This window comes from Podarcis vaucheri, assembly GCF_965113315.1.
Source record: "Podarcis vaucheri genome assembly, chromosome: 15".
Classification (NCBI taxonomy): domain Eukaryota; kingdom Metazoa; phylum Chordata; class Lepidosauria; order Squamata; family Lacertidae; genus Podarcis; species Podarcis vaucheri.
Window position 1 is genome coordinate 14,292,812 of NC_138753.1, and position 17,872 is coordinate 14,310,683.

The 17,872-nt window shown below is 46.3% G+C and overlaps 1 protein-coding gene across 2 annotated transcripts in view; it reads left to right on the top strand.

The window, feature by feature from the left end:
* Positions 1-17,872, top strand: part of LOC309520049 (uncharacterized protein) — a 35,521-nt gene that overhangs the window by 5,630 nt on the left and 12,019 nt on the right. For both annotated transcript variants that reach the window (XM_082201437.1, XM_082201436.1), the window contains 4 exons: positions 1,732-1,802; positions 2,330-2,438; positions 2,580-3,436; positions 16,574-16,641. In XM_082201437.1, coding sequence (XP_082057563.1) covers positions 1,779-1,802; positions 2,330-2,438; positions 2,580-3,436; positions 16,574-16,641 — 1,058 coding nt within the window. In that variant the 5' untranslated portion in view covers positions 1,732-1,778. The remainder of the gene's footprint in view (positions 1-1,731; positions 1,803-2,329; positions 2,439-2,579; positions 3,437-16,573; positions 16,642-17,872) is intronic.

Sequence of the window (17,872 nt, forward strand, 5' to 3'; positions counted from 1 at the left end):
AAATCAGAAGCAAACACCCATAGACCATTGTGTGAAGTGTAGTCTTAATAGCCTGCATTTTAAAGCCATCCTCTGGGAGGAAGTTCCAGAGTTTAACTACCTGCTGGGTGAAGAAGGATTTCCTTTCTTTTGCTGCTGTTCGATGCCTAGTTTCTCAAAACCAGCAGACTGATGGGAGTCCTGAAGCCTTTGCACAGGGCAAAGACATCGACCCCCCCCAACCCCTTGTTTACGTAGATGGAAACCAATCTGGCACTAATGAAGCTGCGCAGATGCAACTTTGTCGTGCTCTAAAGAGACAGCGTGAACACACCCTAAATCAGGCATAGGCAAACTTGGCCCTCCAGATGTTTTGATACTACAGCTCCCATCTTCCCTAGCTAACAGGACCAGTGGTCAGGGATGATGGGAATTGTAGTCCCAAACATCTGGAGGGCCAAGTTTGCCTATGCCTGTCCTAAATGTACATTGTGCTTCTTTCATTCCTGTTCCAAGGCAACAACTGCTCCCCAAACCTCCCAGTCCTTCCTTCCTTTTGTCTGGTTTAACTATATTGTTATGCAAAACCTCAAACTTCCAACAGTGAGAGACCCCAGGGATTCCAAGGGTTTCCCAGAGTTAATTTTCCTTGGAATGAAGGTTGATGGAGACCTTGCCAGCAGATATTGCCCCAAGTTCCTAATATAATGCAATTATTTTTACACTATTTTCACTAATAGATGCATCTTGGTGGAGTTGTTTCCCTCATGGATCCTTCTGGTACATTTCCCTTCCCTTTCCGGGAACTCTAGCTGGGAAGTGTGGATTTTTAAGGGTTGCTGTGTTCTGGTTTACGTACAAAGTGCAAAATTTGGTAGTTCTCGCATTAAACTACGAACTTAATTTATTTTTCCACCGTCACTACATCTGCTCACGCTTCAGAGACTCTCCGTCTCCTGTACATCACATAAAGGCATTCAAATCTATCTTTTAAAACTGTTTTATCAATTAAAATTGTTTTGATTTGTTCATTAAATTAGGCAACGTATGCTGTAACTGTGATGAAATGTTATGATGCAGTTGTTTACTGTTTCAAAGGCACTTCAGGATTCATCCGAATGAATCCTGGCTCCGGAATTCAATAAATCATGTAAATCAAAACTTTCTCTCTTTTTGCTGTTTTGTTTTGTTTTAATTGGAACTGAAGGCAGAAAGGCATGTCTTGCTCCATACTGGACCCAAGAGCTGTTTTGCGGCCAAAGGTGATAGAAGGTGCCTTTAGCCACTAACGCTGCCATGATTCATTCATTCATTCCATTTTATAGCACACCTATTTTCTCCAAGGAGCTCAAGGTGGTATATATAGTTCTCCCCCTCCTCATTCCTGCATTGCAGGGGTTTGAATTAGATGACCCTGGGATCACTTCCAGCTCTACAATCTATGATTCTATAATTTAATCCCCACAACAACCTTGTGAGGAAGATTTGGCTGAGAGGCAGTAACTGGCCCCTAGGTTCATGGCCAAGTGGGGATTTGAACCCTGGGCTTTCTCAAGTCCCATTCCGACCCCTCTGGTTACCCTCCAAGGGCTGTTTAGCTCAAACTACTTTGAGATTGCAAACGTTTTAAAGATTTGAGTAATACTCCAAGCGCCTCTAATACTTCCCTGTGCATCCAAAGCCACCCAACAAAATTTGCCATCAAGACTTAATGTTTTAAGACTGGGCACATATCTATCTACTGCATTTCAGGTGGGTTTACCTCTGCCAGCAACGTGACTACTCTGCAAGACGTCAGAATGGTGCAGTTCCATTACCAAAAGGTAACTTCAGTATGTGGGTATGTCCCCTCACCGTTTTACACTCACAACAACCCTGTGAAGGAGGTTAGGGTGAGAGATGGTGACAGGCCCAAGGTCACCCGGTGAGCTTAATGGCCAAGTTGAGATTTGAACCTTGATCTCCCAGGCCCCATTCTGACACTCTAACTACACACTATGACTTCAGTCTTGTTTTAAATGCATTTGGTTTTGGGTATGTGCATGTGTGTTTTAAACTCTTTTTAATTATATCATATGTAAATTGCCTTGAGACAGTGGTTTAGAAGGTGATCAATGAAATCATTATCATCATCATCATCATCATCATCGGGATCAGGTGAAGTCCCATTCTCCACACTAAATTTTAAGAAGGGCATTGATAAACTGGAATGTTCCTTTTCTCCTTTGTTTTGGTTTCTGTCCCCTGTTGGAGGCAGTGTGCTGGAACAGATGTACCCTTGGTCTGATCCAGCGCAGGCAGTTATTACATATCAGAGTCAAATGGCTATTTCTGGATCCTCTTTCCGCAGCGCAAGAGGAAGGTGCAACGGTGCTGCATTTGCTTTGTGGAAGTCCTCAGCGGATTCCTCCTCTTGTTGCTGGTAGCGACTGTCTTCACTCTCCTGCGCTGTTTTCTAGGTAAGGCCCTTTGCTTTATCTGTGCCTTCTTTGAATGAGAACGTAACACTGATTTACTTGTATGCTGCCTTTCCATAACTGGGAGGGGAGGGAGCCTAAACTGGTTTGGTTAATAATGTGGACATGTCCCCACCCCAACAGAGTTCTCCGATCTTACATTAGCAAACAGTGGGAGTAAGGCAGAGCTCTTGAGGAATTCAACCACACCTACAAAAGGCCTTGCGTTTCTCAGGACTGTTCCTCACACCTCAACCATGAATGAGATCATTTCTCAGCAGCCCACAGTACCCCTGAAGTCGGTGTCACCTCAGGCCCCATCTCAGAGCAAGATGGGTTCTCCTCTGTCAACCACTGAGAAGTCCAATCCAGAGACTTCATTGCCGCCATTAATTTCAGTGACGCAAGGTAGTTCGCTACAGCAGCCCGCCTTAAGCACGAAACTGAGGTCCACTCAGCTGGACCTGCTCGTACAATGGATGGCTCCACAGGAGCTTACCTTGGCTGCAGAACCATTGCCTCCGCCAACCATGACTACAAAACTGGAATCTCCTCACCAGCTAACTTCAGATGTGAAGCCGGTGATGCCTCAACATAGCCCCTCACCAATGGAGGAGTCTTCTGGACAACCAATAACCCCAGCAACCAAGTGGCCTTCTCCTACCCAGCTAAGTTCAGCCACAAAACAGAAGTTTGTAACTCATCCAAATGCAACTGTGCAGCCGATGCCGCAGCACCCAACCAAAACTGCAACCTCAGCTTCTCCACTGTGGTTAGATGCTACCACAAAGCTGAGATCTCCTCAGATCTCCTCAGCCATGCCATCTTCTCCACCACAGCTAACCCAATTCACCAGTCTGCCATCTCTACAGCAGCTCACCACAACCATGAAAGGAACAACTTCCACCACGAAATCCATTTTTTTACTTCAGTTGATGACAAGCTACAGAGTCTCGACTTTGGAAAGTTCCAGCAGTGAGGCCACAAAGCTGGAATATATGGTAAGCATAATGTTTCACTATCCGTTGCGTGTACTAAATTGTGAAATGATATATATGCAACCATGCCAAATGCAGCAATGTTTCAGCCTGCTGTTCAGACGTTGGGTGTCAGTTTTTTTCCAAATCTGAAATAGAATTTGTGAACGTTTAACCGTAAAGATAACCAAAAACTTGAGTTTCAGAGGTATTGACAACTGTCAATAGAATAGTCAGTGACAAGGAAATCTCAGATTGTCAATTTCAGCATATTTTGATGTCAGACTAGTCAAGAAATATCCACATATTCAGATACGTCCAGTATATTGGATGCCAAAGACCAGCATCAAATGTTTTGTGATTATTTGGGAAATGCACAAATATTCAGGGGCTTTCAATATAGTATTGTGGTTGTTCAGGAAATATCCAAATATTCGGAGGATGTCTGGTGAATATCTGTAATGGTTCTAGCAGTTGCTCGTGCGTAAGCTCATCCCAACCTCTGGCTGGGTTGCCTGAGTGAACCTTTCCTGTCCGGACAGCCACTCGCCCGTGGCTGTCTCAATCGCTGGCAGAATCCGTCAGTGGGCATTTCTTAAACTTCTTCCAGCAAAGAAGCTCTTTGACGCCCAGTCTCCTCCTACTCTCCCTGTGCGGAAGCCTTCTGCGCAAGGAGGGCGTAGGCAGCGGAGGACTCTTCCTCTCCACGCTGGTCCCCGGCAAGGAGTCATGGGACCGCCTCGCCGATTCCCCCATCTGCCCCCCTTCTCCACTGGAGCTACGCTGATTCCCTTCCCCAGAAGATGGGCTGCCTCTCCCACTCCCGGGACGCTCTCTGGGATCCCTTTGGAGCTTGCTCTCTCCCTCGGACACTGATGGCAGTTCCCTGACAATATCCTACACTGAAATTGACAGGGGAGAAGGGCAAGGAACATTGGGAGCAAATTCTTTCAGTCCCAGAGTATGGCCACTATCCTAATGAATCTCTGATAAGTTTCTCCCCTCATCTCATGGTGTGTCAGTGTGTCATAAAAGCTTCTGCTTCCTCCCTTGTTGTATGTGTGGCTTGACTGGCTGGCTTGAATCAGCTTGACCCATTTGCACTGGCAAACGTGCCTCCTGTTTACACTTACAATGACAGCATGCAGAGCAGCCTCACAAGTCTGCTTGCTCATCCACCTGGTTTAGGATTTCCCACTCTGAGACTGACACCGGTCCCACAGGGCCACAGGCAAAAAACAGCCTTTCTTCATCACCTGCTTTGAAACTGAGATATATTAACCAGGGGTCTCCAACCATTTTTGGACTAGTGGGCACATTTCAAATGTTGAGAGTGTGCTGGGGACGCACGTCACAAAATGGCTGCCAGGGAGGGGGCATGGCATAACACAAAATGGCTGCCATGGGGAGCATGGTGTTAGAGACCTATAATGACCTCATGCTGACCATAGGAAATAGCTATGTCCTGCTCGTCTTGGTTATGGAGAACACACACACACACACACACACACACTGTTGTGATGCTGCTGCTTTCTAATAACAACAGTACCAGGAAAAATATACTGTACAAGGTAGCCGCACCACTCTTGTTTGGGAGGAATAACTTAAAAGATACCTGTACATTTTGCCCCATAACTATCTTTCTAGGAGGGCTACTGACTTACTGTTTACAGAAAGCTTAGAGTCTGGGGTACCTATCCAGGGGCACCACTAAATGCCTTCACAGGTGCCATAACACCCATAGACACCCCCTGCTTTTAGCTGATACCAGGGATTGAATGAGGGACTGGCTGCCTGGTAAACTGAACTCTGGCTTCTCCCTGACATGGCTTGATCTGTAGATTGAGTTGATATGCAGATGGATTACGCCTCCAGTTCAATGCCATTATCAGCTTCTGCTGATTTCCCAAGCTTCTCTGCCTATCCAGGATTTCCTGTATTCATTCCGCATGCCACATCAGTTGGATAACTAAGCCTTTTAATTTGGGCTAATAGATCTCATCGGAATTTGAACCCATAACTCAGACCAACAGAGATGCTTCAAAGTTTCTAAATCAAGGCATGAGAACCTCTTCCAAGTGGGCCAGTTGGCAAAGCAGGGTGGGCACCTGCAGCTCCTGTGGGACAAAAGGATGTATCTAGCATGTGCACAAGCTAGCAGGGCTGATCATAAGAGTGTAAGAAGACCTTTCTGGATTGGACCAATGGCCCGTCAAAGTCAGTTTCCTGTACTCCTTTTAGAATACATCCGAAGGCAGCCCTGTATTGGGAAGCTTTTAATGTCTGATGTTTGATTATGTTTTTATATGTGGCTGGGGCAACCCAGCCAGATGGGTGAAGTATAGCTGCGGGAAGCAGCGGGAAATGGTGCTGGAATAAGGGAATTTCCCGCAAAAAATAAGGGAAGGTTGACAGCTATGGTCCCTGCCATCTCCATTTTCAACTGGGAGAGACCCCTCCTTGAACTCCTGGAGAGACGCTGCCAGTCAGAGAAGACAACACTGAGCTAGATGGGCCAGTAGTCTGACTAAGGCCGTTTCCTGTTTTGCACGCTTTACATCATTTATTCAAATTTTGATGCCTGAAGAGCCTTGTGGCTCACAGCAGAATGGCATGTTTCACAGCCAGTGCATGGCCACCCATAAAAGCAACAAGCCCAGTCATTTTTCCTCCCATCCCTGTTCCCCCTCCCAGCTATTTTGTGAAACACCTGGTGTGATGCCATTGAGTCACCAGTGTCATTGTCTCCCATTACCATTAATGGAGGAGAGGGCTATTAATGGCGGCTAGCCACAATGGCTATGCTCTGCTTTAGTCAGAGGCAGAAATGCTTTAGAGTACCACTTGCTGGAAGGGACGTGGGTGGCACTGTGGGTTAAACCTAGGACTTGCCGATCAGAAGGTCGGCAGTTTGAATCCCCGCGATGGGGTGAGCTCCTGTTGTTTGGTCCCTGCTCCTGCCAACCTAGCAGTTTGAAAGCACGTCAAAGTGCAAGTAGATAAATACGTACCGCTCCAGCGGGAAGGTAAACAGCATTTCCGTGCGTTGCTTTGGTTTGCCAGAAGCGGCTTAGTCATGCTGGCCACATGACCCAGAAGCTGTATGCCGGCTCCCTTGGCCAATAAAGCGAGATGAGCGCCGCAGCCCCGGAGTCGGTCACGACTGGACCTTATGGTCAGGGGTCCCTTTACCTTTACTGCCACTTGCTGGAAAACACAGGAGGGGAGAGACCTCTTGTGCTCAGGTCCTGCTCATGGGTTTCCCAGCAGAGGCATCTGGTCAGCCAGTGTGAGAACAGGATGCTGGACCAGATGGGTCTTTGGCACTCATGTTCCCAGACCCTCCAACTATCCCTATTTTCTAGCAACAGTCCTGGATTTACAGAAGCCGCCCCAATTTCTGATTTGATCCCAGAACATCCCGCTTTTCCTAGGACGTCTCTGTTTTCACTGCAGAAATGTTGGGGGGCATGGAGTTACGTGATCCCTTAGCCAAGAAGATAAGTAACTATACAACCTTTAGAAGACATCTGAAGTTTTTTTAATGTTTAATGTGTTATTATGTTTTTATATAAGTTGGAAGCTGTCCAGAGTGTCTGGGGCAATCCAGTCAGATAGGTGGGGTATAAATAAAATAATAATAATAATTGTTATTATGGAAGAGGACATCCCTGTTTTCATTGGAGAAATGTTGGTGGGCATGGGTCCTCTTATGTTCTAGATCAGGGGTCTGCAATCCACAGCTCCGGAGCCACATGTGGCTCTTTTACACCTTTGCCGCGGCTCCGGGGCGGATACTAGCGAGGGGAGGAGGCGCATTGTGCGCCCCGACACTCCCCACTGTGGCGGGCGCTGTACTGGCTGTGACGTCACATGGGGGCGGTGCATGCGTTAGTCACGCACCGTCCCGATGTCACCTTCCCGCCCACCCGCTACATTGTAAGGGGCATGTACGCTGGTCACTGCATTGAAAGGGGGCATGTACGCTGGTCACTGTTTTGAAGGGGAGTGAAGAACACACACACACAAAAAGGTAACTTGTTAATTTAACGTTTATTTCTATGAGGAGGAGTAATTCTGAGGGGCAAACAAAGAAATAATAAAAAAGTGACAAAAACGTTATTTTTATAATGACGAGTTTTGCGGCTCCCAGGTTTTTTTTCTTCGGAAATGGGTCCAAGTGGCTCTTTTTGTCTTAAAGGTTGCAGACCCCTGTTCTAGATCAGGCATCCCCAAACTTGGCCCTCCAGCTGTTTTGGGACTCCCATCATTCCTAGCTAATAGGACCAGTGGTCAAGGATAATGGGAACTGTAGTCCCAAAACAGCTGGAGGACCAAGTTTGGGGGTGCCTGTTCTAGATCCTTTATGGGAGGCAGAAGATGCCTCTCAATAATTGCTGGTTAATCACATGCAATTGCACTCAGGCGCTGCTTACGGGTTTCGCATTGATACATCTGGTTGGCCGCCATGAGAACAGGATGCAGAACTAGAAGGGCCATTGGCCTGATCCAGCCACTCTTCTTATGCTCCTAACAGCTGTTGGAAGTGGACTGGGGAAAATGCAGTGACGTCACAGCACTCGTTTGCATTGCCCCATGTGACGGGGCAGAGCAGAGGTGATGAGCACCCTCCATTTCCTCCTGCACAAACAGAAAATTAAATTAAAATGAGAGCTTTCCTTGCTGCCAAGAGAGGCTCCTGCGTTTCTCCTTGGCCAGGTCCTATGACAGCATCTCTGATGCATTGCTAACCACACTCATGTTTCAGCTGACATACCAGCAGAACAACAAGGCAAGATAGCAATCTCATCCTTGAAGACTTTTGCTTATTAGCAGCTCGGTGACCTCCAAGGAATTTTATCTCTTGATGTGATGCACCTTCCTGAGGGATGGAGCGGATGCGGGGCATTGATAGAATCATTTGGAGAAATGTGACCTCCTCAACCCTTGGCTGTGGGTGCGCACCATCCTTTTACAACAGGCTGCAATGCTACCAGCAGCACCATTCTGCTTCCTGCTGTTGCTTGGGCAGCAGATAGGACTGGGAAAAGCTTCCAGCCCCCAACGCTTGAGAGCCACTGCCAGGCAGTGCAAACATTACTGAGCAAAAGAGGTTGGTGGTCTGACTTGGGTTCTAGTCACCTCGCCTCAAAAAAAGATATTGAGGACATGAAAAATGGTTCAGAAAAGGGCAACCAAAAGGATCAGGGAGAGAGAATGACTCCCTCCTGATGAGGAAAGGTTGCAGCAATTGGGACTTTTTTAGTTCAGGGGAAAGGTGCGTAAAAAGTGACATGACAGAAGTTTATACAATTATGCAAGGCATGCAGGAAGTGGACAGAGAGAATGTTTTCTCCCTCTCGCCTAATTCTAGAACTTGTGGAAATCCAATGAAGCCGAATGTTAGGAGATTCGGGACAGATAAATTCCTTCATGCAGCACAGAATGAGACTGTGGAACTCCCTCCTACAGGAGGCAGCGATGGGCACTTGGTTGACTTTAAAGGTGCATTAGTCAAATTCCTGGAGGAGAGCTCTATTGATGGCTACTAGTCGTGGTGGCTCTGCTCTGCCTCCTCTACAGCTGCAGGAAGCGATGCTTCTGAATACAGTGGCACCTGAGGTTAAGTACTTAATTCGTTCCGGAGCTCCGTTCTTAACCTGAAACTGTTCTTAACCTGAAGCACCACTTTAGCTAATGGGGACTCCTGCTGCCGCTGCGCCGCCACTGCACGAATTTCTGTTCTCATCCTGAAGCAAAGTTCTTAAGCCGAGGTACTATTTCTGGGTTAGCGGAGTCTGTAACCTGAAGCGTCTGTAACCCGAGGTACCACTGTACCAGTTTCTGGAAGCCACAGGAGGAGAGAGGGCTCAGGGTCCTGCTTGTGGGTTTCCCAGAAGAGGCCACTGTGAGAACAGGAGGTTCTGTGAGCTGCCCTGAGACCTCTGGGCATAGGGCAGAATATAGATTCAATGAATGAATGAATGTTGGACTAGATATGCAATTGACCCGACCCAACAGGCACTTCTTATGCCCCTTGCCAGCAATCAAAACCACAAATTGTTTTAGTCACTTTGTTATTAACTTTGGAGGCAGCTGTATTAAGAGCACAAGAACATCCTTATTGATGAACCGACAAGGGTTGTCAGGTGCCACTCCACAACCTTTCAAATTAAAGGTTAGCCAGCCTCTGCGTGGCACAGATCACAGAGATCTAACAACATCGTTTTAATGATGGCCTCTTCATCGTTGCAAATTGGTCACTAATGCTTCATGTCTCTCTGTGACCCTTGTTACCCCATCCAGCATTTTCAGTTTCCAGGGAAGCGATGACAAGATTGTTATCAGAACAACATGTAATTATATTTTCTTTTTAATATATTTGCTCTTTCTCTGACTCAGCTTTAACAACAGATCCAGTGCTTTTTTCCCTGGGGGTGCCCAAGGGTTTGCAGTGCCAGAACCATTTTTTTCTAGAACAAAAGCACTGAACAGATCCACCTTTTTAGAAACGGAAGGTTTTAGCACTCGTGATAGTGCCTTTGCAGCCAATGTGAACAAACTCCTTTGGTTTTCTGCTTATACTGGGAATGCTTCAACAAATTCCCAATCACAACTGCTGGTGGCGCCCCCTTATACTCAGACCCTTGGGTCCATCTAGCTCAGTACTGCCTACACTGACTGGCAGCAAGGGCTCTCCGGGGTTTCAGAGAAGAAGTCTCTTCCAGATGCCACTGGGGATCGAAGCTGGGACCTTTTGCATGCAAAGCAGGAGCTCTGCTATTGAGCTACATGATTTTGCAAAAATATATGCTAAGATTCCAATCCTCATGGTTCTGAACAATGGGCTGATTTAAATAGAAGTGGAGGAATCTGCCTGATGCCAAGTCAGACCATTGATGCATCTCAGTCAGTAGATACCAGATCCTTCCTCTTTAGCCACCCTAGAGAGGCCATGGGGACGCAGGTGGCGCTGTGGGTTAAACCACAGAGCCTAGGACTTGCCAATCAGAAGGTCGGCAGTTCGATTCCCCACGATGGGGTGAGCTCCCATTGCTTGTGAACCCAGAGTCGGTCACGACTGGACCTAATGGTCAGGGGTCCCTTTATGTACCTTTAGAGAGGCCATTGGGTGTACAAAGGGGAGGCCGTGAGACCAGCTTGGAGCAAGTAAGGAGCTGGGAACCAGTACTGAGCACCAAAGAGCAATCGGAATCAGAGCACACACCAAAAGGCAGTACTAAGAACGAGCCGAGAGTCTGGACCAACCAGTAAAACTAGAAACACAACACACGTTGGGTCACGTTACCCAAGCAAAGCTTCACTGATGACAGGAAACTCACATTTAATCTTTCAAGCTTCTGTGGGTGGAGCCAACCACTAGCCTGGGCAGAGTCAATCTGGAGGGGTGGGGTTCTTCAGTAAGAAGCTGCAGTGATACAACTGACCACATGGGGCAGCAGCCAGCCAGCCTTGGAGTCATAGACTCTGATCTGACCTGGTGGGTTGAGGAATTTGCGAAAGGCACTCTGCACATGCCCGCAGATCTCACCTTTCATCTTATTTCACAATCTTCAGACGGCAGGCCCAAGAATATTTGTGGCCCCTGATTCCAAAGCAGCATCGCTCATGTTTCACTCCAAACCAGAAACCAATGGTGGGGCAGTGAAAATTTCACTGAGGCTGAGTTGCAAGCATTTGTTCTATTCCACTGCAAAGATCTGCAGTCTGCAAAACTCCTTCTTGAAAAACATGCTTCTTGAAAAACATGCCTGTGTGCAGCCTTGTGCTATGCTTTGGGAAGTTTGCATATTTATATTTATTTATTTATTATTTAGTTTAAAAAGAGCCTTTGTACTCAGCTCTTCAACCAAGAATGCTCCTGGAGCAGCTTACATACAATAAATTAAAGCAAGACGAGGGCTGATGATAAATGTGGGCCAACATCAGGAGAGCACTAACTTGGCAAAGGCTAGCTAAGGGCCTAGGCTAATCTGCCAGAGAGAAATTTTAAAGGCTTGTTATTGCCGGGTTCCCTTTCCAGAGCAAAGGGAGTCTGTCAATTCCATATGTGTTCTGACAGATGATGTCATTGCTGCTGCTCTGTAGAGCTCTGCTATTCCCCCTGTGACATCATTGCCTCAGGCAAAATTACTTGTGGTGCCTGTTCTGTTTCATGAATTGACACGCTTTTAATGTTGCAACGAACTGTTCTGCTAATTCACTGCAGTGGCCACCCGATCCTAACTCATGATGATGCTAAATTGAGATTTCCATTTCCTATTATTAGGCTACAGGTGAGCTCTTCCCTAGGGAGAAGGAAGGGGAATAGCCTCTTATGCAAAACAGCCTAACCCAGGTCCAAAAAACCTTGAGGAGGCAAGGTATATAAGAGAGCAAAAGCGGAAGGTGAAAGGCAGAGGCCAAATGAGGATGTTTGGTTTATGCGAGTGTTACATATAGTGCGTGTGACTGAATGCACGTGTGTGTGTGTGTAGTTATACACACACTACCAAGAGGTTTGGAATCTATTGCTAGAAATATGACGTGCGCTCGTTACGAATATGTGTCTGCCCCTTAAACTTATACCCACAAAAAGTTTTCATGCAAAAGAAATAAAGAAAAATTGCTTTATTACACGAAATGAAAGTGACGGAGTATATAAATGCTGCTTCGGATAGCCAAATTACAATTTAAGCAGGCAGCAAATACTACAGTACATAAACACCTTGCTCTGAAGAGTAACAGAATCCCTGTTCTCTAAAGCCTAAAGAAAGTGAGTGTGACAGTTTTGCCACAGGACCCACACTAATGTCAAGGGAAGAAATGCTTCACTGCATTCTAATGGAGAAGGGAGGAGGACTCTGAAATGAGCAATTCTTCTAATTCCAGTATTTATATTGTTCTATTGTCTCTTCTTTGAATTTGCTGCCTATTTCCCATTTTGTTTATTTTGCTTAACTGAATGTTGAAAGAATATAACCATAGTGAGCAATGACTAAAGTAGATTTCCTTGTTTGTTTCCTGTCTTAAAGTTATTTTAGCATTATCTAGGTGGGAACCATTCTTTTACAGGAGGTGTAGATTAAACTTTGCTGGTCACCAGGTTACATATGCTGATCGTTACATAAAGTATTATGAGCTCAGGGCATGCTGGAGATAAGGCTGGTACCAGGGTCAAAAAAGTTCATAATGGGAATCTTTACTCATTTTAAGTTATGCCAACCTTAATGTTTGTCATGATCCACTGTAGCAAAGAACAGAAAAAGCTCATATTTACAATAGGGCTGCCATACGTCCAGATTTCAAAGGTGGAATTGAAGTCCAGGGGGGATTTTTTCAAAAGGCAGCGCTTTGTCCTGGATCTTAGGCAAGTCAATAGAAAAATCGCATTTCTTTGGCAAACCTCAACAACTGGGGGGTTTGTCTGTGAAAGGCTCAACAACTTCCGGGGTGCCCTGGTTTTTTACTTTTTGAAATATGGCAACCATACACTAGGATTACAAGGCCATATTAGAGTGGCACACTGTACCAGGGCCTATGTGTGCTTGTCTTCTGCTGTTCCACAGGGTAGAACCCAAACCAATGGCTTCAAGTGAGAAGAAAGGAGATTCCAACTAAACATTTGGAAGAACTTTCTGGTGGTAAGAGCTGTTTGACAGCGGAACACTCCTTCACTGAAGGTTCTTAAGCAGAGGTTGGATGACCACCTGTCAGAGATTCTTGAGCTGCAATTCCTGCATTGCAGGGGGTTGGACTAGATGACCCTCAGGGTCCCTTCCGGCTCTGCAATTCTATGATTCTATAAGCCAGACCAGCCGCTTCATGGGCGAGCATGGCCTTATTATGAACCAATCTGGCATTCGGCAACAGCACTACCAAACCGGAGGGCTTGGCAGATGAGCTCCCAGTACCTTCTCAAGGAGTAGGAGGGCTGGAACAAGACACAGAGACCAAATATGTATGCCTCTACCGCAGATGCAGGAAAGTCTTGCATAATCGTGCTTGCAGGAGGCAGCCTCTCCCCACCCCTCAGTTGGTCGTGCCTGAGATACAGCCTTCCTCAGAAGCTGGCAGGCTTATAATTAATTTGGATTATTCTGCTCCTGGCGACGAAATGCCGTCTTTACACATGTAATACCTTATATAAAGACTAAGTGCAGGTGCTTTAATTCCACTGTGATTTCCTTTCCTTTCTTTAGAGCCCAAAGAAAGGAGTAAGAGGATAAGATACCATCTCATTATTATAATTTTTTTAAAGGAAATAAATAGCTTGCTTTGTAAAGGGACAGATGTGAGCAGGAATTAGTATCCTTGTGGGACCTGATAGACTAGAACAATAACTAGTTTGTTTTCGGAATCAACTTCCCAAGAACTCCCTTGACCACTGGCATTCCTGGCGCTGGGGCCGATGGGAGTTGCAAGCCAAAGGTTCTGCCCCTCTGCTCTAACCACTACACTACATAGGTGAGGGTGGGCTGACGTGAGAGAAGGTGCCTCCCCAAGTTTGCTGGTCTAGAGAGGATGAGATGCAGTGCCCCTGAGCATATGTGGAGTGCCCTTTTCCTCAACAGAGAGTAATTGCAGCCACTGCCCCTCCCTTTAATGTACAGGACAAGAAGGGTAAGGACTTATTATCTTGGTGTTTCTGCCACCTTAGCCACTGTCCATTGATGAGCTTGCCATATGCCAAGGATGGCAGAGCTCCTCCACCTTTGATGGTTGTGTGAAAGAAGATTCCAAGACCAAGAGAACTATAACTTCCACTGACATTGGCCGTAACTTTAAGAACTTATTTTGCGCTTGCTTTCCTCCTTCGCCCTCCTGTTCCTTTTTTCCTCACGTGCTCTGCCTTTTTCAGATTGTGAACCTGCAGGCAGGGACTGCCTTAGAACTGATTCATGCCAGACCTTTTCAACTTAATGGGTGGGGCACGAACGCTGTCAATAGATTGTTCTTTATTTCCTAGGATTTATGAAATCGGTATGTAAAAACCTCAACGTGGTTTGCAAAAAAGAATAAATAAATAAAATTACTAATAAAAAACCAAAACATTCAGAAAGCTAAAACCAGTAATAGACTAAGAACATGTTGGCATTCTAGATATAGTGGTACCTCAGGTTAAGAACTTAATTCGTTCCGGAGGTCCATTCTTAACCTGAAACTGTTCTCAACCTGAAGCACCACTTTAGCTAATGGGGCCTCCCGCTGCCGTCGCGCCGCTGGAGCACGATTTCTGTTCTCATCCTGAAGCAAAGTTCTTAACCCAAGGTACTATTTCTGGGTTAGCGGAGTCTGTAGCCTGAAGCGTCTGTAGCCTGAAGCGTATGTAACCCGAGGTACCACTGAATCTGGGTAGGCCTGCCTAAACAAAACAGGCACCGAAATGAGTACAGCGAAGGATCCGTCTGCCTGGGATCAAGAGGCAGTGAGTTCCAAAGTTCAGGTGCCGCCACACTTAAAGATTGACAAATGTGGAACAGGTATTATGTGGCACTTGTAATAGAGCCAGTTCTGCATATCGGAACTGAACCAGATAAGGGATGCACGCGAGCCTCAGAGGTCTCCTCGCTCCAAGCAGAAGTACAGGAGCCGCCCATCCTCCTTGGCTTGTGGTCATGCTCCCAGCTGGCTGCCATGGAGACGAGGGTTAAGCCAGGCCATTTCAGAATGTGGCTCCCGGACTGCATTTTCAGCTGCTCTTTCACAACATGAAAACCCATCGCAGGGGTGTCTGCACGAAAGTTTGCCTGCTTTACTGCTCTTTCTCCCCTAGCATTGCAAACTCCTCTGACACGCTCACCAGGAACAGCCTTGGGGAGGGTCCAAAGGTCCCTGTTTGGAACAGGTTAGGCGAGAGCAGAGGTTTGCGTGCCAAGGGGTGGCGGTCACCCGAGTTTGCCAGGGTTCAAAACCCCTGCTCTCTGGCAGGCCGCCTCTTCCAGGAGAACATTCAGTGCGCAATCCCAGGCCGTGCCTGAAAACAAGAGACAGGGTAGGTCTCAGGAAGTCATAGGGAGGAGCTGCAGCTCAACAGGGCCACCTGACTGGGCCTTGTGAAGGAGTTACCAGACCGTAGCAGCCCAGAAGGGCCGCCCCACCTTTTGAACTAGCGGTGGGGAACTTTGATTTCCTACCCCCAGTTGAGGACAGCGTGGTAAGCTGTCAAGGGCTGCATGCCAGCCATGGGTTTAGCCAGGGGGGCAAGGAGGCAGCTCCACTCTTCCATCAAGTAAATAAATAAAAATACTTAACCAATCACATCTCACATAGCTCGGTTCTGCCCCCCTAACATAAGTCCCGGCTATGCCCATGATGGTGGCAGTGGCTCATAGCCAGTTTGGGTGGGCTCAGAGACAAAACCTGGGCACCCCTTCTCTCTCTCTCTCTCTCTCTCTCTTTCCCTCCCTCATTTCTGACATCCCTTTCTCTCTTGCCCTTCCTGAGACACCTTCTCTCTAACACCCCTTTTTCTCTGTGTATAATTCTTTCTGATTCCCCTTCTCTCCCTCTCTGACACCCCCTTTTCTCTCTCCTTCCATCTGACACCCCTTTCACTCTTTCTCTTTCTGTGACCCCTTCTGTCACCCTTTTTTCTTTTTCTGTCGGAGATGGTTTTAGACTTTTCTGACTGCTTCCCCTTCATCCCTTCCAATAGGCGGAGTGAGGAGGTTGCCTCAGGTGGTAGATGCTGAGGGGTGGCAGTTCAGTGTTGAATAACAGAACGGTGTGCAAATTTACGCACCTTGTTCTACATTCCCTTAAATTAGACTTCTGCTCTCAAGGTGTGATGGATGATGCTGGGCCCTTCGCCAGCACTGAGATCCAACAGCCTGTTTGTTTAACTTCCATCCATGCCATAGGCCTTGTCCTTCAGACAACAAAATTATGTGTTTTGTGGAACGTTTTGTACAGAATCAATCATATCTGGAGGCTTTTTTCATTTATCACCAAACTAGCAGGGATTTTCTAGCCTCACTATGAGAACTCAGTAGAAGGTCAGCTGGAAAGAGTATTTCTCTCAGGGACCCAGATGTTGATCACATGTAAACTTGGAAAATACTGCATGTACCTGGAAAGGACTTTAACTGGATTTGTGTTGTTTAGTACATAAAATAGTTTTAAACGAGGTTCTCATCCCCACATCTCTCTTTCTTTCAGATCAACAACTCGTTTGCTAAAGGTGTGTTAAACCTGCAATATCGAAGGTCGCCCACCCTGGAATTTAAGTAGGTTAAGCTGCTTCTCCTGCAGTTCACTGTTAACTAAAGAAAATAAATGTGTCTATATTTGCCCTTGAAATCCGATGAATGCAGAGTTTAGGATCTTCCTATATTAGCTAGGTGGGTGTCCATGAAAGGAGCCCTTAGGTCTCTGCAGAGCTCCTGCCCTCCCCAGTAGGGCACAGGAGGAGGAAACATTTTGGAATGCATTTGAAAGTTTGACACTCTCCGACTTGGTCTCAATAGGGACTAGGGACTAACAGGTTTTCAGTCCAGGTGGGTTAAAAGCACAACTTTTAAAAGGACAATAAAATAAAGAGGTTTGATAAATGTTTTAAAATTACTATACAGTGCTACCTCGGGTTAAGTACTTAATTCGTTCCGGAGGTCTGTACTTAACCTGAAACTGTTCTTAACCTGAAGCACCACTTTGGCTAATGAGGCCTCCTGCTGCTGCCGTGCCTCCAGAGCACAATTTCTGTTCTCATCCTGAAGCAAACTTCTTAACCTGAAGCACTATTTCTGGGTTAGCGGAGTCTGTAACCTGAAGCGTATGTAACCTGAAGTGTATGTAACCAGAGGTACCACTGTATGTGATTATATCACAAGCATAAATGTCTCTAACAAACATGACCTTACTAGACTGCCAAATACTCAAGATGGCCCTAGTGTTTCTGCTTATTAGGGTTGCCAACTTAGTAAAATCCATCTTTAAAGATACAAGGGTGACTGGTGCATCAGCTGAATCTGAGTCTGTCTGGAGCTGGATAAAATAAGCAGTCAAATAAGCGGACTTGGATTCTAAAGCTGCCAACCAAGGAGGGAAAAAGTTTGCTGTTGTGCAAGTGGAAAGAGAGAAGGGACTGGGGATGACTGAGTCAAAAGGAAGGATGACGGGGAAATTTGGTTCCGTTTACGCTTAAAGGTGAATCTGCTGAACCCAGACTTCCTGAAATGTGATGGGAACACAAATGCAATCACCTTTGAAATTTGCATGTCTCAAAATTTTGCAACGCAGCTTGCAAAGCAAGTAAATGTGTGCCAAAAAAAGAAGCATGTATTAGTGAAAGTGACAAACGAAAGTGCATATGGGGAAATGGCTTGCAAAAATGGCTTTGTTTTTCACTAAAAGTTAGACACTAGTCCACATGATTCTCCATAAAGTTCTGATTTAGGACATGCCATAGATTGAACCTGGAACCTTCTGCATCCAGAGTAGAAGCTCTACCACAAATCT